Below are 22040 nucleotides of genomic sequence, written 5' to 3'. Positions count from 1 at the left end.
CACGTACCTTCTACAAACAGGGTGATTCATGCCAATTTTATACTCCGAAACAGCCGACAGTAACTTGTTTCACACTAAAACAGAAACGAAGCGAACCCGACACGCTTGATTTTTCGCGTTTCCCGCTTTTCATTCGAACTGCTTCGGCCCGGCAGCAGCGAACCGCCACCATTCGTCGGGGGCATCCGTCGGGGCGGCTTTCCGATGCTCATGGCATCCTTCATGAGCACATCGAACTCGCGTATGTTGGTCGCTTTCGTCCCGGTGGCAGTGGACGCAGACACGGCTCGACCAACGTAACTGAAAACAGGGCACGTGGAAACAAAGCAAAGCTACGTTAATTACATGTCATCCAACACAGAAATAAGTCTCCCGGATGCACTCGCTCATTGTGGTCCGTTTGCTCTAATTTAGTAATATTTTGTAACTGTATCGACTACTAGCGGTCGCTTTATTTTTTATTTTTTAAATCCACATCACTCCGCTCAGCTCAGCTGCGTTAAGAGCCTCCTCCGAAATATCATATGTGTTGTTGTATCATCCATGTATCGTTTCATTAGAGTTACAGATTAGTTTCACTTAAGTATCAGTGCCAAGAACCGAGTGCTAGGGGATGCGCGTTTTGTGTGCGCGGGTTAGTGTGCTAAAAAGTGCTTCCAAAATATATCCTTACATTTGCTCCAATTGCCCGTACCATTAACATGCTTAACGCGCAGACACACCAACCGCGTTCCGTTGATCCGGGAAAGTGTTTGCCTTTGATCAGTAATGGTAGAGCGTAGCGCCCTTTTCTCGCTCTCCCTAAACAACAAGTGTATTTACAGCCACTTAAAGCACTTTGTGCGTGTGAATATTTATATATTGGTTTGTGTGTGCATAAGAGAGCTTAAATCGCGATTAAATACTGAGTTTTTGCCCCCGCACGCGAGTTTTCTATGGCACGCAGCAACAGGCAAAAGAGAGAGCACGTGTCGTGAGCTTCATTAAGAGAACAGCACGGTATGAGGAATAAAACGGGATCCAGTGGACCAGGTTGTAAGAACTCTTTTGTAACATTTTCACGTGTATCATATTTCTATCATTTAAGTAGTGAGAGTATGTGCCTCTGTTAATACGCCTTGCGTCCCAATGTTGTTTGTTACACGTTTCTCAACGATGTACACGGTACAGGTCAGAAGTGTGTCTTTTCTTTGTTTTTCAACGAAAGCACCAATCGATTTCATCATGATAAAAGTCTGTCCATCCCATTGCAGGGTTCCCAGGGGTTCTCAAAGTTGTGGGACACTTCCTTGACTCTTTCTTATGAGAAGTAAACTTTATATGATGGAAATTGGACTCTATGGCATCCTTTTTGGACAGACTCCTACGAAATTCCTATTGGATGTGTCCAACAAGGGTGCTATAGAGTCAAATTCCCATTAAAATATGTTCATTTCATGTAAGAAGGAGTCAATAAAGTGTCCCACAGCTATGATAACTCTTGGGCAACCCTTTATATATCTATGCAGTGTTGTTTATAAAGCTGCAATGCTGTCCACCCTTCAACACATCATGTTTAGATTGAAATCGTTGACGCATTGTGGCTGAGTATTTGCACTATTTTACTAACTGCCTTTGAAGATCGCTAATAAACATTTAAATTATGCTTTTTGTATGCTGCTCTAGTAGCGCATTCCACGAAAAAAAAAACAAAACAAAAAACAGAAATGAAAACGATACACTAACGATAAAGCACCGAAGAAACGATCAGAAGAAAGTGCAACATAAAAAACAAACCAAACAAAATAAAGAAACCCTTTTCACTTCATCTGTGTGCAATTTATTGACGCGCAACAGACTGCCCGTTATTTCACTGTATCGACGACTGTGTAATTCCCTCTTTCAACAAACACACTCGTGAGACGAGAGCTCGTGTGTCACGTGGCTGAATCCTATCCTACCACCCAACAAACAAAATAAAAGTGAAACTAGAGCGCGCCCAATTTATCTGTTATTTCTACTATTATTTTCTGTTTTACTAGATTCCTGCGAAAGTCATTCCTACTACAGCGAAACGAGGGGGCGGAAAAAAAATATGAATGTATATAAATAAATATGTTGTGTGTCGCCCTCTTAAATTGCTTGCGGCTTTCTTTTTATCCTTTTTTGAAAACAAACAAAAAAGCAATCAAATAGGACACACACGTACAACACTGCCTGCCATTAGGCAGCATCACTATCCCTCTCTCTCTCTCTCTCGCTAATTCCTTCTCTTGTTTCCTAATTAATTAAAATAAATGTATCTATATACTCATATGCGCGCGTATGTGTATTGTACTCTAGCCCGTGAGTGTCTCTATGTATTGAAGGTAAATTACTATCCTCTTTTCAGAGATGAGCTTTACATTTTTGATTTTCCTTTTGTTTCTTCCTAGTGAAAACTATTACAATTAGGGGTTTAGGGTAGCAGTAGTAGTAGTAGTAGTACTAGTAGTAGTGTTGATAGGGCTTTGTGTTACGCAAGAAGCAAAAGTACAAAAAAAATCCTCCTACTGGACACCTTGCACTTATTCACCTTGCAGAGCGAGCGTGTAATAATGGATTTAAATGTATTTCTCTACTGGTTTTGTGTGTCGCTTTCACTTTCGCAAACCCCCGTACACTACCTGCCTTCGTGTTTAAATAGAACTACTAAAAACTAGCGAAAACTTCATAAATAACCGAGCGTAAGCAATAAAAGGGGGCGCGCGCATGAGTCGCCAACTACTGCTGCTGCTGCTGCTGCCGCCTCTCGTTAGGATGTCGAAGGGTGTATTATCCTGTGTGTGTGAGAGTGTTTCACTTCGTAATATCGTAATAATATATGTATAGGAGAGTCCAGCGCGCTGCACACACACATACGCACACGCATAACGTTGCTGCCGATCGTGCTAGATGATCCCTGTGTGTGTGTACCATTCGTTATCGTTATTGATCAAAAAAAGGGTGATGATCAAACCAAGGGGAGGGAACAACATTAAAAAGGTCCACGTTCTGGTGGCGGGTTCCGGCCAGCGTTAGTCGTCCGCAGGGGTGTATAGTGCGTGGTGGTGGTTTTTGCTCCAGAGGATGCTCCATCCGGTACCAGCAGTAAACAGTGAACAACCCCTCCTTCTTCCCCGCGTTTACAGCACGAACGTGTAATTTACAAGGCCATCGCGTCGTCCAGCAGATTTTTCAATTCCTTCAAGTGTTGGGCCTTCGAGCCCGTTGCAGTAGATGCACCACAAGGACGTCCAACATAGCTGGGTGTGGAATGTTGAGTAGCAGTAGGGTAGTAGTAGCAGCGGGAGCAGCAGGTTGTCGTAGATAAAAATAGTCGAAAATAAAATAAAAGGTAATCATCAGTAAATGTTTATCCTTCCTGTTGGGGTTGAGAGAGATCTGGTGAGGGGGTAAAGTTGAGGGTTTTAATTTTCTAGGTAGCACAATTTAGCAACAATGCATCGTTTTTTTTTTCAAATCAGTTGTGGTAGGGTTAATAATATACGATACAAAACGAACGAAAATAAGAATGTAGGAAATATGATAAGGGGTTACAAAAAATGTGTACTGAAAAAGAAAACAGATCGTACAATAACTGTGATGTTGTAGTAGGATGATTAAACCATACTGAAACTGAACAATATGAGATGATAGTATGATACACGGTGGTGTAATTGATAGGGAGAGAGAGAGAGTATGGAACAGAAGAAACGTTTGTTTCGATGCAATAGATACAACATTAAAACGATAAATTTTAACGGCAAACGTGTTGAGGTGACCCAAGCCATACAGAAAGCCAACAGAAGGTGGGGTTGAGCTAACTACTATGCACACACTTAAAAGCCAATTGTTGCACGAAATGCAAAGGCATTAGATAATTAGTTTAATAAAGAACAATGCTATGCTCCAATATTAGTATTTCTTATGTGAGTTTTCTAACATCTAAATAAACATTGTCGTTTCGAAACAATCTAACATAAATTACAGTAAATTAGTAAATGAAACAAAACCGATTATTGAAAAGCATACTTAAAAAAAAAAATAAATGTATAAATAAAACAATAGATAATGATAAAGAAGGCAAGAACAAATAAAAAGAAAGAATGAATAACAACATAATACACAATTGAAGAAAAGAGAGGCTAAACAAATTAATAAATTGCAAATTTGTAAAAAAAAAATGTAAGGAGCCAATCAATCTTTAGTAAACAGAAAACTAAAGATAATAATATTTTTTTTAAATACAAAAAAGTACAAGCCAATACACATACAGAACATGTGCTAACAACGCGCAAACAATACGACAAAAACATACAGAAGTATCATTCAATCGTTTTGGGCTTAAAAAAATTAAAGTAATTTCCAAAAATATAACATCAATTACGTAATAAATATGGAACAAAAGAAGATGCTAAGAAACAAAACAAAAATAGATAACAGTAAATCAATGATCAAACAAACAACAAAACGAAAGCGTAACAAAAGCAAAGTGCCCAAAACTGTTGACTGCGATGCAAATGCGTTGACTGACCAATTTTCAATGCTACTGCGCGCAACGTGTTCACACGGCAAGAGAGTAAAAAGCAAGCAATGCAGCAGCCGGTATAGCCGCCGGCCTCTATCACAAGAGCCACCGTCGACTACCGCGTGTACTTAGCGAATTACTATAAAAATATTCTATAGTAGTAGAAGCTAGAGAGACAAAGCTAGGGTTTGTGTATGAGTTTTTTTTTTTTTTTTAGGTTGTTGGTTTGGTTTGGTTGGTTTGGATTTTGAGGCCCCTCACCTAAGTGGTCGCGATGAGATTCGCACTTTGCGACCCTTGCTGGCCGCGGAACCGCTCGTCGGAGAGTTAAAGGTACCCTGCGGGATATTGAATCCTTGGCTGGTTTTCTGCTGCACAAGCTTTTCTTCTTGCGCGCTGTCAATACGGGCATGAGGAGGAGGGTTGTGGTTATGAGTAGTATTGGCACTTTCGCTACGGCTATCGTTAGTGGAGGGAGGGTTGGTGGTGGTGGTGGTCGTGTGGTGCATGGGAGATGATGGGGTAGTCTGGGGGGACGACTGTGAGTGTGGTGGGGTTGGTGTTTGGCCTGCTGGCGAGCCGCCAAACCCGAACAAACGACTAAACCAAGAGGAGCGTTCTGTTTTAGGCGGGACTGATCCGTCGGCGGAGGTACTACTACTACTATTGCTAGCAGTGGCACTGGGCGGCGAATGCACTGATGCCCCGGCGGGCGGCGGGTCCTGTCGCGTATCGCTGCCAGCGGTCGACGGCCGGTCTTTAGGTTTGTATGCTTCAAACACATCTTTGTAACCTTCATTTGCTCCTTCGTCGCCCACGACGCTGCAAAATGAAGAACGAGAGGGAGGAGAGGAGGGCCTCGTGTTGGTCGGTTTGCATATTCTTTGCTTTTGGTGTGTTTGTGTGTTTAGAGGTCGCAAATTGGTTTTAAATCGTAAAGTGGGTTTTTTTAACTAAATGTAATGAGGGTTGGGGGGGGGGGAGGCGAATAAATTAAAAGGGGAGCATTTGCTTTCGCGTTTACGCTAAATTTAAGTGATTGTAGTACGAAAGCGAATTCAAAATAAGTCCTACATCGTGAAGAATTAAGGCGCGATATAATTAAATAAATTAAAAAAAAATAACTTATCACAAAGTAGAACAGCACTGGCATTACGCTATCTCAAACGAACGAAATTGATAAAACACAGGAAATAAAACGAAATTATCACTGCTTTTCAAAATCAAACATAAACATAAAACAAACATAATAAAACAACATACACAGGAACCAAAAAAAAAACTAATCAAAACAAAGAAGAGACAACTGTTAACTACTAGCAACATAATGGGAAACATACTCTAAAAATCACTACGCGTTAGCTTAAACTCGTGGGAAATTTTGGGAAATTAGCAGTGAGAGAAAATTGAGTGGAAGAGTTGTTGCAAAAAATGTGTGGACTAAAGGGATCGGTGTGCCAAAAGATTTACACGGCATTACGTCTTAGCGCTACTAGTGGGGGGAAGTGGGACAAATTTTGCGGCAAATTTTGACATATCGAGGAACCCATCACCGAAAGCCTAATTTAGAGAGATTTTTACACTGCGGCCCAACACAATTAGCTCGGAACCGCGTTCCTTTCTCCTCCCTCTAATTATCCGAGCCCTTATCAGTGCATCCGTGTCACTCAATTTTGCATATTCCCACAACCCGAGTGCCAACTAATTTATGATTCGAATGAGAAGAGATTTCATTCATTTTACATACGCCGCTCCCTTTGCAAAGCCAATTGTTGTACTACACATACGGAGATACCGTCTACAAATATTATTTATGCAATACTCTACTAGCATACCAGAGAGAGAGAGCGAGAGAGAAATAACGGGTAAATTAGAGGTGAAGAAAAGGAATATTTAGGAAAATTGAGGTGAAATTGTAAAATGAAGTAGTAGAAAAGAGAGCACCGCAACAGAGCAAAACCGGTGTGAAAGGTGTGCAGATAGATAGATAGATAGTAAGGATTATTGGTGAGGTGCGCGCTTTTATCTAAAGAAATACAGTTGGTGATAAAAGTGCGTAGAGGAGAGAGTAAAAACAAGAAAGGGAAAAAACAGTGGCACAGCACAGGTTCAGGTACTAGGTGGGTTTCAGCGCAGAAGGAAACGATATGCCTTTTACCTATGTTCAAGTAGGAAGGTTTTTGATACGTGTGGTTTTGTATTTGGCTAAACATTTAAAATATTGAATGAGCGTGTGTGGAGACAACGGTATGACGATGGGGATTGGTGTTGTGTGCATGGTGTCTGTATAGTGTAAGTATTTTCGATTTGAAATACAGTGGAGCGCCGTTCATCCGGGCTCATCGGGACTTGACCTTACCCGGATATGCGAATAACGCGGATAATGAGTCAAAGAATATATTTAAGCAGAAAATCTTGATTTTTGTTGGTAATTTATCTTATTTTTTGATACAAATTAGCAAATTTTTAATAACTTTATGTTTTTCCAATGATAATATTTGAAATTTAAAATTAAAATAAAATCACTGAAAGCCAACCCCACAAGTGGGTTGGCAGGCCTTGACCGTCATCGGTTGTTGAGCCAAAGAAGAAGAAGAAGAATATTTGAAATTTGCCATGAATTATAGTGTTTTTTGTTATGACAATGAACGGATAACCGGATAAAAGGTACCCGGATAAATGGCTCTCCACTGTAATTAGAAACGGTATATAACCATACCAAATCGGGGAAAGGATATAACGGAGATGATACAAAATCAACATAAAAAACTAGCTTTAGTCGCATAACAACGAATAATGATAGTCTTGTTTTCGTCAAAAACAACCTTAGCAGACGTTTTTTAGCTGCCAATTCCGAACTGAAGGAGGATTTGTTTTGTATATGTGTTGGTGTGTGTGTGTGTGTTTCAATGATGAACGGAACCGGATGGAACAACGAACACAAAACGAAATGGAACACGATTCACACACATCGCAGTAAAATGCTTACCTGAAATCACGGGTCGAGTTGATCGCGGTGTCGAAGCGCGGCTGCACGTACGTCCAGCAGCCCTGGTTCTTGTGTTCCTCCTGGGCCCAGACCAGCTCAGCGTTCGGGTATTTGGCGCACTCGGCCTTCACCAGATCGTACGGGAAGGGCGAAATCTGAAATCGGCAAAGAGAAACAGTTGTCACAAACCATAATTCTGAAAAAAAAAACAGAGCTGCAGATATGAACCTGTTCGATGCGGCTGATAGCAATGTCGTGATCCAGCTTGCGGTCACGGCGCGCCTTCAGCAGGTCGTAGTACACACGGCCGGTACAGAAGATGACACGCTTCACCTGGTTCGGGTTTTCGGCGGTCAGTGCATCCGGAATCAATCTGCAAGAGAGTGATATAATTTATCAATAAGTTCCACTGGACTGTCCTTAGTTAGCTCCAATTCAATTAAAAAAAAAGCGTACCGCTTGAACTCAGTTCCATCGGTCATCTCGCTGAAGTTGCTCCTGCACTCCGGATGACGCAGCAGCGACTTGGGCGTCAGCACGATCAGCGGCTTGCGGAACGGCAGCGCAATCTGGCGCCGCAGCAGATGGAAGTAGTTGCCGGGGGTGGAGCAGTTCGCCACGATCCAGTTGATGTCGTGCAGCTGCCGGATGGCAAACTCCTCCGACTCGGGCGGGAAGTAGTCGGGATCGTCCGAGCACATCTGCAGGAACCGCTCGACGCGGGCCGACGAATGCTCCGGGCCCATGCCCTCCATGCCGTGGGGCAGCAGCATCACCAGACCGCTCTGGCGCACCCATTTGGCCTGGCCGGACGACACGAACTGGTCGATAATGCACTGTGCGGTGTTGTTGAAGTCGCCGAACTGCGCCTCCCAGCAGACGAGCGCGTTCGGGTTGGTCATCGAGTAGCCGAGCTCGAATCCGAGCACACCGAATTCGGACAGCGAGCTGTTGCAGACGGTGTACGGTGCCTGGTCCGGGTACAGGTGGCACAGCGGCCGGTACGTCGCCTTGTCCACCGTCTGATGGTGCAGCACGTGGTGCCGGTGCGAGAAGGTGCCACGCTCCACGTCCTGGCCGGACAGGCGCACGTGGATGCCCTCCTTCAGCAGCGAGCCGAACGCCATCGCTTCCGCCAGCGCCCAGTCGATCGTCTTGTTCTCCAGCATCTCCTTGCGGGCGGCCAGCACACGCAGCAAACCCTTGTGGATGACGAATTCGGCCGCGTTCGGCGGTGGCGACGAGAACCGGTTGCCAATGTGCACCAGCGTCTCCTCGATCACACCGGTCGGGGCCACCTTCAGCGGGTCCTTACCCTCGAAGAAGCCCGACCACGGCGAATCGATCCAATCCTTGTACTTGATGTGCGTTTCGATCTTGGCCTGCTCGAACGCCTCCTCGCAGATCTTCTCGTACTTGTCCTTCACGCTCTTCACCTCCTCGGCCGTCACCACACCCTCGGTGATCAGCTGGTTGGCGTAGATGTCCAGCGCCGGCTTGGTGCCGCGGATCTTCTTGTACATCAGCGGCTGCGTGAACATCGGCTCATCGATCTCGTTGTGTCCGTTGCGCCGGTAGCTCACGATGTCGATGATCACGTCCTTGTGGAAGGTGGCACGCCATTCGGCCGCCACCTTGCACACGTGCATCACCGCCTCCGGGTCGTCTCCGTTCACGTGGAAGATGGGTGCATTGACGACGCGCGCCACATCCGTACAGTACGGCGACGAGCGCGAGTGGCGCGGATCGGTCGTGAAGCCGATCTGGTTGTTCACCACGATGTGGATCGTACCGTGCGTGGTGTAGTCGGGCAGGTCGGACAAGTGCATCGTCTCGAACACCACACCCTGGCCGCAGAACGCAGCATCACCGTGCAGCAGGATCGACATTACCTTCTTGCCCTCGCCGTCGCCGCGGTAGAACTGCTCCGCCCGCGTCTTGCCCTGCACCACCGGATCGACCGCCTCCAGATGGGACGGGTTGGCGACGACCGCCAGCCGAATGTTCTTGTTCGTCACACGGTTCAGACGCTCGATGTACGTGCCGAGATGGTACTTCACATCACCGGAGCCCTGGTGAAGCGTTGGGGAAGAAGAAGGACACCATTAGTAAGTTGTTAAGTCGTGCCAGTCCGCCGTCGACTCGCCACTTACATCATCGGCCGCCTCCAGACCAGCGAACTGCGTAAAGATCTGGTGCAGCGGCTTGCGGCACACGTTGGCCAGCACGTTCAGGCGGCCACGATGCGGCATGCCCATGATGATCGACTCGACGCCGAGCCGGGTCGACACGTCGATCACCTCCTTCATCGCGGGAATCATGATCTCGCAGCCCTCCAGACCGAACCGCTTCTCGGACGAGAACTTCTTCGCCAGGAACGCCTCGAACCCGGTCGCACGCGTCAGACGGGCCAGAATGAGACGCTTCTCCTCGTTCGTGTACGTCATGATGTTGGGCGTTTCGAAGCGCTCGCGGATCCAGTTGCACTGCTCGAGCGAGTTGATGAACATGAACTCGACGCCGATTTTGTTGCAGTACGCCTTCTCCAGCCGGCCGAGAATTTCGCGCAGCGGCAGGAACTTTTCCTTGCCACCGATGAACGTCGTGCTCGGCAGCTTGAAGACGCGCTCCATGTCGGCTTCCTCTGTTTTGTAGAAATGCGCCAACGAGAGCGCGTGGATGGCGTGAATTATTGAAGTAAATAAAAATGGCACATGTTAGACAATCGTTCATATTTGGTTCGTAGCTATTCTATCAACTGTCACACGAATACCACACACCAATTATGTAAACAGACCGAACAACGCAACATCTCAGAGGCGAGGAAGATCGAAATAATTAAAAAGAACATTTTCATATTTTGTTGCGTTTTTCGGTCTGTTTGAGGTTTTTATTTTGTAATCTTTTTTCTTGCTTTTGCTATTCTACTTTTATGATGAGTATAATTAAAATATTGCAAGAACTTTGTGTACCAATACACACTGTTGTACATATTTCTGTATGTTTTTGTATGTCTGTTCCTTTGCAAAACTTTAACTTACAACTCATCGCTTTAAATTGTTACAGAAAAGAAAATACATTATAGTAAGAGAGGATTGAAATTCGGATAACAACTTTTTAGCGCCCTGATTGTTTGCGAGATGAAAACTGGTAAAAGTTTAGAAAAATCAAAACATTGGCGTAATGCAAACAGTAAAGAAAGAGAGTGGGTGATTACCATGAGGAAGTGGCGTTTCTTATTTCTGTGAATGAATTTAGTTTTTTTTTATTAAGAAGGCATCCAACAAGAAAAAACCTTGCATCGTGTGCCAAACGATTACCAACTAAACGGTGAGTTGAAAAATAGAAACAAACATTCTTACATTCCCAAGCGGTGCATAAAACGGAAAGTTCGATAGAGAAAGAGTAGAGAAGAAAAGGAGACCAAGGAAATGAGAAAAATCCAAGTGCATATCATACAAGTTGAGTATGTATTCTACCAACACACGAGTGTATTTTTGTGTACTTCGTACAGTAAAGTGTAGTAGCAGCGTTGTTAGATTATTTTGTTAGTTGTTGTTTGTAGAAGCAAATATACAAAGAAAGCGGGTGCTTGTTTTACAAAAAGAAAAAAAAATCAGGAAAGGAAACAAAGCATACAAAGAAACAAAACAAAACAAGGAAAAAAATCGAGGCAAATAGATCACTTGAAAAGAGAAACAAAAGAGTAAAACGATTCTCCACACAGTGCGTGCTTGCATAGCGTGTTTGCGCATTATGTAAAATTGATTTTCAAACAAATTGTCTAGAGCACACTCAGCGGCACTCTCCAACTACTACTGTGCTTTTCGGTGGTTTCTTCCTTACTCATCCCCAGCAGCAGCTGCCGATCTTCATTGCTTACACACTCCAAGATCCGTTGGTGTACTATGCGATCGAGTAAATGAAAAGTGCACAAACAAATGCTCAAACGGAAAACAACGCAAGAATTATGAGTTTGGTGTTGTGATGTGAGAAAAAGGGAGAGAGAGAGAGAGAGAGAGAGAGAAAAGAGAGAAAGAAAACGCATTTCAAAGAAGAAAAAGGAAACAGAATCAGAAACAAAATATAATCCGACGCACCCGTAAGAGAGGTTCTGATTGAATTTACACTAGAGCAGGACTCACAGTACAAGCAAAGGCGGCGGCGCACACGCGTCTTGCCCCAAACTAAAGGAGATGCATAAAAATCGATACGTGTGATCATACTTGCGATGGGGGAGAGAGCATGAGTTGTTGTGAAAAAATGCACTTTTCAAACTCAAAAACGATCATCAACTACATCATTTGATAGGATGATAGGAGTAGTATTATGAACAAGAATCGATTGGTTCCCTTGTAATTTAGAAGATCACTATCATTAGATCAACGGAAAATGAGGAAAAACAAAATCCGATCAATTTGAAAATTAAGATGCGTAATGATGGGTAAATGGTGGCTGTTGATAGGTGTGATAGAATGTATTTACGCCCTAAAACGCGTGAGAAGTAGCAGAGAGAGTGAGAGAATAGTAGGTAGGTAGGTGGTGGTGGCATCTTGGTGGCTTACGGGATTCTACACACATTTTACACAATACACAACACACCCCTTTGTCGAACCGCGATCGATACTCACCGAAACGGTAGGACGAGTACAGCAACTCCGGTGGAGTTTTATCGTCCAGGTCTGCACTATTGATGCCGAGCGGGTCAAGACGGGCCACATTATGCCCTCTGATCTATACATGATTACATTACACACGCACACAGACCGAACCACAATACAATAGAGAAACGCGCGCACACACACACACACACACACCAATGTGTAAATAATATGCCCACGAAGTTAAGGTTTAGGTGCGACAATTCCGTGGATCGATCGATTTGTACAAAAAAACGCACGCAAACGTTGCAGTGTGCACAGTTTTGTGGTGGGGTGGTGGTACGTAATTTTTACGAAGTACGGGTAATGTTACAAAAGTCGTAGCGGAGAGCGTTGGTGTTAAGAGGTGTGTTTGCGTGAGCAAGTTTTGTAAGATAGTTATAATCAAACACACGAATTGAATTTGTGGAAATGTGTAGAGCGTGAAATCATCCGGTTCATTGTGTTACACACAATATTGAGCGCACACAGGCAACATAAAATGATCGCGCACATTTAGAAAAGAGAGAGAAAGAGAGAAAGAGAAAAAGGAATGGAATGAAGAAAAAATTGGCAAAAATCAGTCATATTTGCTTCTTTGCTAAAAAAGATTATTATTGAAGGAAAAAAAAACACGGATTTTCATTTGAAAAGTGTAGGCGATAATTGAAGACTATTTTTGTTCTCCCTGAATGGGAAGATTTCATCCATAGGCTGTTGGAAGGAATAATACAATCACGGTGGGAAGGAGAAGGGAATGTTTTACACACGAGAGGATAATAGAGCATAACACTATTTGCAGGGTAGAAGCGGGTAAAAATAAACAAAACAATTAACAGGAAACACGGCACACGTAAATACAATCACAAGGGACAAACGAAACAGCACAAAGAGCACATAACGCAGCAGCAACAAACGTAAAATTAATTGAACTGAAATCTCCACTGAGAATTATTTAGCTAGGACACAAGCAGGGGAGGCTGCTTCAGACTTGTCTTTTCGCTTTAGATTTTGTTAGACGGATTTTTTAAATCAAATTTGTTAGATTATTTCAAACATCACCAATTCTAAGTTATATTATATCCTGCAAAATAATTCCCATATAGATTGTTGTAATACACTCACAAAACTATACAAACAAACAAAACACACCGCTCGAAAAAAAAACATAGCTGGTTGTTAGTAGTTGATACCCATATAAACGTTTTCTAAAGTTTTGATTTCTTCTGAACTTTCTATTATTATAAGTTGTTATTTGTGACCCCGTTTAAATGCTACAACACTACAGCAGCATCGCTTTTTCCATATCGATGCAGCATAATTGCACCATAATTTAGAATAGCTACTAAATATGCTTTTCTCTCTGGTAACATCATCATCATCATCCGAATCTCAATCAGAGCTTAAACGCTAAGAATGCATGTTGAATGTATTAGAAGGCGAAGCTTTATATATGTATATATGTACTATAAGAGTAAGTATTAGAAGAGCAGGAGGTAGGTAAAATAGGCAGAAAAGTAAGTAAGGCGTTGTTCATTTACCGAAGTTCATATAACTGCGGGTAACTTTTTCATTCGCACGCAGATTCGCTCGCTCCGGGTTGATTTCGGCATTGAGAATGCCCAGCGGATCAATGTCCGCAACCAGATGCCCACGGGACTGCAGGCGGTAGGGGGTAAGTAGGTTTCGATGAAGTAGTTTTTTTTGGGGGTGATTAAATATAGAATAATGTTAATGCGTTTGGTTTGATGTTTGTTGTTTTTGTTGTTGTTGGTAGTTTAAGTAATGGCAAAATACATGTTGGGGTGTCATTTTCCTACGTGCCAGGCGGTATGCGAGATTTGCAACGGTTACACCAAATACTACAGGCAGAGGAGGAGGATGACGTTGGTTACGATTCCCGCCAACTTTATGTGCTTTTTTTTACTCCCAAATGGTTGGAGCATTGCGGAACTGTAGCATTCACGATTGTGTGTTGTTATGTTTTGTAAAGAAAATGCGTCGAAACTATCTTATCGTAACTGGAAAAAAATCCTCCGAGTTTTGCATCCTTAGCTACTGCTGATTTTTACTATCTTTGCCTATGATTAAAGTAGTTCGACAGATAAAACTAGACGTCCACACAGTCATGCAAGACGGTTCAACTGAGAGACATACCAATTAATGGAGACGCATAAAATGATTCAACTAAACAACAATCAATCATTTTGAAAAGATATAAACGACATTTCGACGCTATGATTATACGAAACGGAAAAAACACAACCAAATCAAGCCTTCCAAAGACCGGAAAGTAAGCTCTGCTATAAATTAGCCCAAATAAAAAGGAAGACAAACAGATAGGGAGGTATCGGGCGTTCAGGTTATGCGAATAACCGCCGTCGTCTGAAGGAATACTAAAAGAATACTATTATTGGAAGGGTTTTAACTGGCCGCGGGTAAAAAAATGGGAACAAAAAAACAGTTGGACGGGTCTGGGGAAAGACACATGACGTGTGTATGAGAGAAGGGAGGGTAGGGGTTTTTGATAATTTGATGCCATAATATTCAGATAATAATCTGAAAATTATGAAACATCCTCGGCGAGGTATAAAGATCGGGATGAGGACGAAGGAGGACGATAGTATGAGGAGGCAAATCCGTTGGGTGAAAATTACCTGATAGCTACGAATGATGGCTTGCACTGCAAGATGATCATCAATGAGCTTATCGTCGATACGTCCACCGACGGCGGCGCCAGCGCCGGCCACGGCTGGCAGCGAGCTGCCGAGATACTGTGCGGCGGGGACATGATTCTTCGGCACCGGCGCTAGGCTCGGTGGTGCTGCGTAGGAATTGTTGCGGAAATATGCATCCCAGGACTAAAATGGTAAACCGGGCGTTAAATGCAGGTCAAAAACAAAATTTCCACGGGCTCTCCCTTACCGCATGCACGGAGGCCGGATCCCGCAGCCACGCATTGTACATATCGTCGATGTAGTTTGACGACGAACCATTCAGGAATGGTTCTGCTGCGGCGGAGTTGTACAGCTTTACGGACGAGGCGGCAACCAGTTCCGTGGTCAGCTGCAAAAAAGCGAGAAAAACGAGTTTAAAAAATGCACTTCTTAGAGGATTTACAACGAATTATGCAACTACAATATTACCTTGGAGGCTTGTTTCTTTAGCAGAAACGAGCCAAAGTTCTGCTGACCCATCGGGTTCACCATATGGAGAGCCGTTCTTGCGCGATGCATTTTGACGGTGGTTTTGTCGAACAACCGCTAGGCGAAGATGGTAGAGTGAGTGAGAGCGGCACTAGGTCCAAATAATGAAACGACGGATTCCCTGTGACCCGTGTGACCCGAGGAAACGGTGCGCCGGTGGACGACGATTTGGATCAGATTCTGTTGTAAGGGGAAATTCGAAACGATCGATAAGTTACAGCACATTAAATTTTAATAATGGTGATGAAAGTGTGCAAAACACAGAAACTTATAGCTTATGTAGTTGGAAAAGACCATTTTTTCTGGGGCTACTACGATGATGGTGAGAAAGTTACACATTTGTCAGCTGCTACTAAGATGCGATGCGGGCGAGGAAGTCGCTGCTGCGGTTAATGCTGGACAATTACGAAGCCCTTATCAAAGTGTCGCACTAAACGGTGAGGGCTACACACGCAGGCATACGGTTTTGATTACGCTTATCTGTATCATAGTGTAAATTAACCGAGTTAAACGCTTACACAGATGCACGTAAATAATGGTACATTCTCGCGACAGTTTACGTTTTCTACAAAAGGGGGAAGCATCTAGATTACATTCGATTGTTCTTCTTGTTCATGGCTGATTCATAGACTCGTTTAAGCAGCATGAGATTAATGCATTATTTTACAATTTTAAATGCTCCACAAGTAGAAATGTGAATGTTTTTAACTTTTTTCTGCCAATTGCAAAGTGCTTTGTAAAACAAAACTTGGCCACGGTCAGTGGCTCTTATCGTGCACTCGATAGAACATGTTGATGACGTAAGGCTACAATTGCAATTAATGCTTACTGGTTATCTATCTTGCACCCTATTCGAATTACAATTAGGATTGCAAAATTAAACATTTGTCATTACTTTAAAATGATTTTAACCATTTTTTGCAATTCTAAAATGAACGAACGGAATTCATGATAAGGTTTCACGTGCCAAACGAAACATGCAACAAATCAGATCACAATCTTATTACTGTGCTCACTGTTTATGAGGCTATTATTCTGAGCTATTTACGAGCTCCAAGTACTACACAACAGCATTTGTCTAGTATTTGGCTTAGGATGGAATACGCGAGCTGTCGTTGGCTTAGGATGGAAAACAACTTTGCAACACGTTCGTTGATTGTTAAACGATCTGTATCTCTAGGCACTTGTCTAGCATTTTAAACCTCATTATTTCTGCAAAAGCATGTCTACACCAATCTCAAATAAAATTCTTCATAGAAAGCTTTATGATAAGTATAAAGAAACATTACATCTTGACTGTTCACGATGAGTAGTAGTAGTATAGTTCTCCATCAATGCATAAGGTTAGGTTAGGTGCATTTGAACAACACCATTGCACAAAAGCTTACATAACAATTATGCAAATCCGGCCCAAAAAATGGCCCGTTTATGCCTGCGAATAAACACATGGCGAACCATCTTTCCTCACAATACGAACGAACACACGGTTCGGCCACTTCGGCACGATTTTTCCCATCACATGAGCATTTTCCTCCTCCTAGGGCACGGGTTTCCGTTCGCTTTGCTATAAATACACCATCCACAACATCCACTACCACCGAGCAGCTTTGAAAGTGGTTGGGTGGTGTGCTGATGCTGGCGGTGGTCAATAGCCTTCTGTCTTTACCCGTCGACAGGTGTGTGTGTGTGTGTGTGTGTGTGAGAGAGAGAGAGAGAGAGACTGCACACTTATCGCGTGACGTTAGTAGCGCAAAAAGAACCGCCTCGAAAGGGGAGGGGAGCAAGCTATCACTAGCAACGAAAACAGGACACAGAAGAGGCATTGTAGGGTGTGGTGTGCCGGTTTGCGAGACTATCGTGTGCGACCTTGACATTGAACCACAGTAGTACTGAGCGACAATCCCCATTCCTATCGCTCCCGGCTGTATTAGAGGACTATATTTATTGATTGTTATAGTCGCTAGGTGGCTCAAACTGTACCGGAGGTTACTACTGTTGTTAACGATCTGGTGAGGTTATGCTCCATATTTTATGGGCTCATAATTTAATCAACGTTTTAATATGTAAAGCCTTTTCTAAAAATATTCAAACTTCGATTACGTTTTGAAACGAGCACTTGTTCGGCGTAAAATGCTAGTTTTCAAGTAGAAGTCATTAATCAACGGGTTCGAAGGTTCCTAACCGATTCCATATTGCAAGAAGCTTCACTTTCCCCCAATAATGTTGGAGTACAATTTTTAGCTTCAGCTAAGAAGATCACTACAACGGACAATAAGAAACGAAAAGGTGACCGATGGAAAAACAACGCATTTAAAAACGTGCGTCAATTGGCAATGGAGAGGAAATAGAGCTGTCACGACGCAACGGCCACAAGTGACATCAACCAAACCACCGTTTGTCTGTTTTCTACACCCGATCGGGTTTACATAATTATCGCCATTTCGCTAAGACCGGGATTCTATCCTTGAGCTACTGTTCTCTTCTCCGGACGGACACGTTCGTGTTTCTGTATTGCGCATTATTATTGCTTTTCAAGTGCAACCGTTTTCTGGAAGTTACCAAACACCAAATAATCCACAATTCGTTTCCAAAAAAAAAAAAGGAAAAACATCTGCAATAAAAAAAGATATTCATTATCAGTAGCCAGAAAAATTACCGCCGGATGTCCGTATCAATCGAAACCAATCAGCAGCACGACCAAAACCGGTGCAATTTCGTCATAACATCTGCTACCTTACCCACCAACCAGCCCGCCTTCGATGACATCATGTGCCGGCGAGACGGTGGCGGCGGCGACATAGTCCCTCCCGGTCAGATGACGCACACACACGTTTCTCATTCCTGCTGGTGTGTGTGTGTGTGCGTATATCGCTAAACGCAACGCGGAGAGCACGGAACCATGCGTCACTCGCGCACTGCGGAGTAGTGATGGGTAATCCGGAGCGGAGTCATGGATCAACTCCGACTCCGGTGCGCAAAATATGACTCCGGCTCCGGATCATAACTGGATTCGACTCCGGATCAGTCCGGATTACTCCGGAATACTCCGGATCACTCCGGATTACTCCGGATCACTCCGGATCGCTCCGGATCACTCCGGATCACTCTGGATCACTCCGGATCACTCCGGATCAGTCCGGATCAGTCCGGATCAGTTTTCGTACATATTCGATGTACGACTTGAAAGTCAATGACCTCATCAAGAATTGTCTAAACGATATTGGACAGTCATTCCGGATCCGGAGTGATCCGGAGTGATCCGGAGTAATCCGGAGTAATCCGGAGTGATCCGGAGTAATCCGGAGTAACCCGGAGTTATCCGGAGTAATCCGGAGTGATCCGGACTCGGAGTTGATGAGTCCGAGGGTTTTCCCGTATGCACTCCCCCCCCCCCCCCCCCCCCCCCGCTAAACAGTCCGGAGCAACTCCGAGTCCGACTCCGAGGGGTGCCGGAGTCGGATCGATCCGACTCCGGAAAAAAATTGTATTTACCCATCACTACTGCGGAGGCGCGACGAGCGTGCGCGCGCTCGCGCATATGCGCTAATCAGCACGAGGCACGTGATTCACTCGCATCATCACCGCTTCTCGTGCCGTTCTTTTTCTTATTTTCTTTTTTTGTTGTCGTACCAGAGACGGGACGTTCGCTTCGGTGGAATGTTTCGGCAGTATCAGCAATGAGAGTGCAAACAGAAACTGCCAAAAAGAATACGCACCCGCGACCGGTCGTACCGGGCACGATTTTACGCAGCATAATTAAGTTGAGTTGCGCCGAAAAACTGATCATTAAGAATGAGCGAAGGAGAATCGGGTATCTGGTTTGAACTGGAAATCATTTTGAAAACCTGTTTCGGCAATATAATAATTGATGGCTACCCCTCACTGTGGCAACAGTTTTTTTTTTTGGTACTTCCCCAAGCGCGCTAAAATTCCAAGCGATAAACGCCCCGAGGGGAACCGCGATCATTGACTCATGGGGAAGTATCGCGCCACGAGCAGCCAAGACATTCGCAAACTCGAACCGGTTTCGGGTGCTGTGGCCTTCCGTTATAGTATTGTTTTTTGCAATTTAACTTCCTACGGAACCAACAATCTTCCCTTACTACCGGTTCTCGCATGTCTTTTGAATGGCTTTTTTGGCCTTGTCCCCGTAAACTTTTGGCGAATGTGTGTGCGCTCTTTTGCAGGATCGAAGTGATCTCGGCTGTTTTGTTGACTGCCAATTTGGCAAAGGGGAAACCAATCGAAATTGAGCCGGGCAAAATGACTTTCGCTTTAGTACCGAATGAGAACAAGAAAGGGGTTGTCCATGGCTTATTATCAACGGTCGTAATTGCTATCAGCGTACGTAGAACGTGTCACATGGAAACCCGGACGCGACCAGCCCAATTGCCAGCACCGACTTTCTCTATCTCAATCTGGATTGATAATGTGCTTCCAACAATTGCACTTAAGGGGTGTTCCTCTGATTGATACGAGTCTATACCACCCGCCCAGCTGGGCATTTTTGCTGACGATACTGTCAGAGCTCGGTTGAAGAAGATTGCCTATTGCACGGTGTAAGCATAACCTACGATTAGATAAGATCGCAATAAATGTTTAAGGTCAAAACAATAATAAACAAACAACATTAAAAAAAACTGCCCAACCCACAGACCGTTGTCCAACAAGAATGCGAATATGCTCTGGTGCAAAAAGTGTTTTGCATAACAACCACTGAACCTTGCGCTAAAAACAAAACATCTGCGGTCACCAAATGTCCGCCCGTTGCCCCCCACAGTGCCCCTTCTTCCGCAAATTCAAACCGGGCCATCGCGGCAAAGGCAACACACCACGCTGTGTCTTAAAGGCTGCTAAAATACAATTTCTATTTTTGAAACGATTTTCATAGCGAACGAACGAGAGCACCGATCAACCCGGTAGGGCGTGGGGCTAGAGGTGCAAGAGGCAGAGGGTGATCCCTACGACTTGTGTGAGGGGGGGGGGGGGGGGGGGGGTGTGTGTTTTGGGTCCGGTTGGAGATGGGCAAACGATGATCGGCGAACGGAATATAAAACTTCACATTCACGGGATTATCTAAACCGGGGAGTGGGGGATAAAGTTCGACCGGTACACACGGTTGTCAATTGTATCTTTAAAACAAAATCGGAAGAAAAAGCCACATCGTTTTCCTCAAACGGACTAAGAGAAATGCCAATTCGTTCCGTTTCGTGCGGCGTAACTCTTTTGCGGTCAGAAACCTAGTCACATGGGCCCTCTCCGTGTGGTTAGCGCAAAGCTTTGCTCGCTACGATTCTCCATAGCACACCAACGCCGCCGGTACCGCGATTCATTTCGTAATTTCACACCGCGCAACATTCTGACTAGCGAATCGTTCGTTCGCAACACTACCGATGTTCCGTTTTTCCGTTACATAACGCGTGAAAAGTCGGCGCAAAAACTCATCATCATTGTAGGCCATTTATCTCTCGGTTCGTACACCGCACAGAGCTGTATAGCGCACATCGCAAACGGTTACGCACGCTGAGATCATTCGCGAAAAAAAAAAATAGACGATCGTCTCACACTGTGCTTATGCTGAGATCATTCCAGTAGGCTGAGTACACTTCTGAAGCAAACTCCAATACGATCTCTTCTAGTCCTTACAGTCCTCTTTTTGCACCTTGAAGGACACAATACACACACACACGAACACACACCAGACGTACCTTTCTCGGTTAGTGCAGCACACACCGACGAACGGATCTTCTTGCCCTGTTGTGGCGCGGACTTTTCGAATGTTCGCGCAACGACAGCTCGCGAGCGACTGGCTGAAAGAGTGTGTGCGCGATACTTACGCCACGACGCCGCCGTCACCGTTGCAAAGGCCGGATGATAGGGGGATGACCGTAAAGGGTGGCAAACAATGTACTAACACACACGGTCACGGCATGAGTGGGATGAGTGAGTGTTTGTGTGTGTGTGTTTGGGGCTCGCCCGTACAAATCATCGATATGATACGGCGGGTGGAAGGGGGGTGAATACGTCCACCTAGACTAGGTAAACTGGCCCCGTTTGTGCGCTTTCGAGTCAATCACCGATGGAAGGTTTTGATGTAAGAAAATCTATAAAGCAATAAAGTGACTCTTCTCATTTTGGAAATTGCAGCTGAACGCGATACCGTTTCAGGGGGACAATTTGTGGTTCCATAACGATTTTGCGCTCTGTTTTGCTTGTCGGTAGAAAGCGATGGCTCTAAAACGCGACGCGGCAGTATTCAAGAATGTGCAAACGTTGCACATTTTGTTTTTTCGCTGATGTGTGCGATGATCGCGAACGTGATTTGCAACGTGATCCATCGCAACGAGCCTTTGATGACGGCGATCATGGATTCTAATAGGAAACTGACCTATATCAATCAGAATAATGAGAAACTAATAAGATTTGTAGAGAAGCGTGCAAAAAACGGAATATAAACAGCCATTTAACTCATTTTTCTAATTTAAAACACGTGTGTGTGTATGGCACCAAACAGCCCGTCGTTGAATGTCTTGGCACAAAAGGGAATTACTGAGTGTTTGTTTTACTTCTCCCCGATACCCACCACGCCACGGCAGGTAACAAAGTAAGGGCATTAGCAACAGGCGACAGTAGTCCCGCGTTTTCCCTCCCGCTTTGCTGTTGTTGTTCCTGTCTTC

The 22040-nt window shown here is 44.4% G+C and overlaps 1 protein-coding gene across 4 annotated transcripts; it reads right to left on the bottom strand.

Moving 5' to 3' along the window:
• Nucleotides 1–11: 11 nt before the first annotated feature.
• Nucleotides 12–21184, bottom strand: LOC121592792 (2-oxoglutarate dehydrogenase, mitochondrial-like). 4 transcript variants are annotated; one of them, XM_041914587.1, is made up of 12 exons: nucleotides 21072–21184; nucleotides 15304–15543; nucleotides 15083–15223; nucleotides 14815–15018; nucleotides 12149–12251; nucleotides 11364–11423; nucleotides 9671–10161; nucleotides 7974–9589; nucleotides 7746–7890; nucleotides 7518–7672; nucleotides 4790–4924; nucleotides 1804–3263 (listed from the first exon to the last, which is right to left on the bottom strand). In XM_041914587.1, the coding sequence occupies exons 2-12, from the start codon at nucleotides 15391–15393 to the stop codon at nucleotides 3164–3166; spliced, it is 3240 nt and encodes a 1079-aa protein (XP_041770521.1). In that variant the 5' UTR covers nucleotides 15394–15543; nucleotides 21072–21184; the 3' UTR covers nucleotides 1804–3163. The 4 variants fall into 4 exon arrangements, with proteins under 4 accessions (XP_041770522.1, XP_041770521.1, XP_041770523.1 ...); XM_041914588.1 differs by lacking the exons at nucleotides 1804–3263; nucleotides 4790–4924 and adding an exon at nucleotides 12–300; XM_041914589.1 differs by lacking the exon at nucleotides 4790–4924.
• Between the last annotated feature and the right edge of the window lie 856 nt (nucleotides 21185–22040).

This window comes from Anopheles merus, chromosome 2L (genome assembly GCF_017562075.2).
Source record: "Anopheles merus strain MAF chromosome 2L, AmerM5.1, whole genome shotgun sequence".
NCBI lineage: Eukaryota > Metazoa > Arthropoda > Insecta > Diptera > Culicidae > Anopheles > Anopheles merus.
This window is presented reverse-complemented; position numbering and strand designations above follow the sequence as displayed.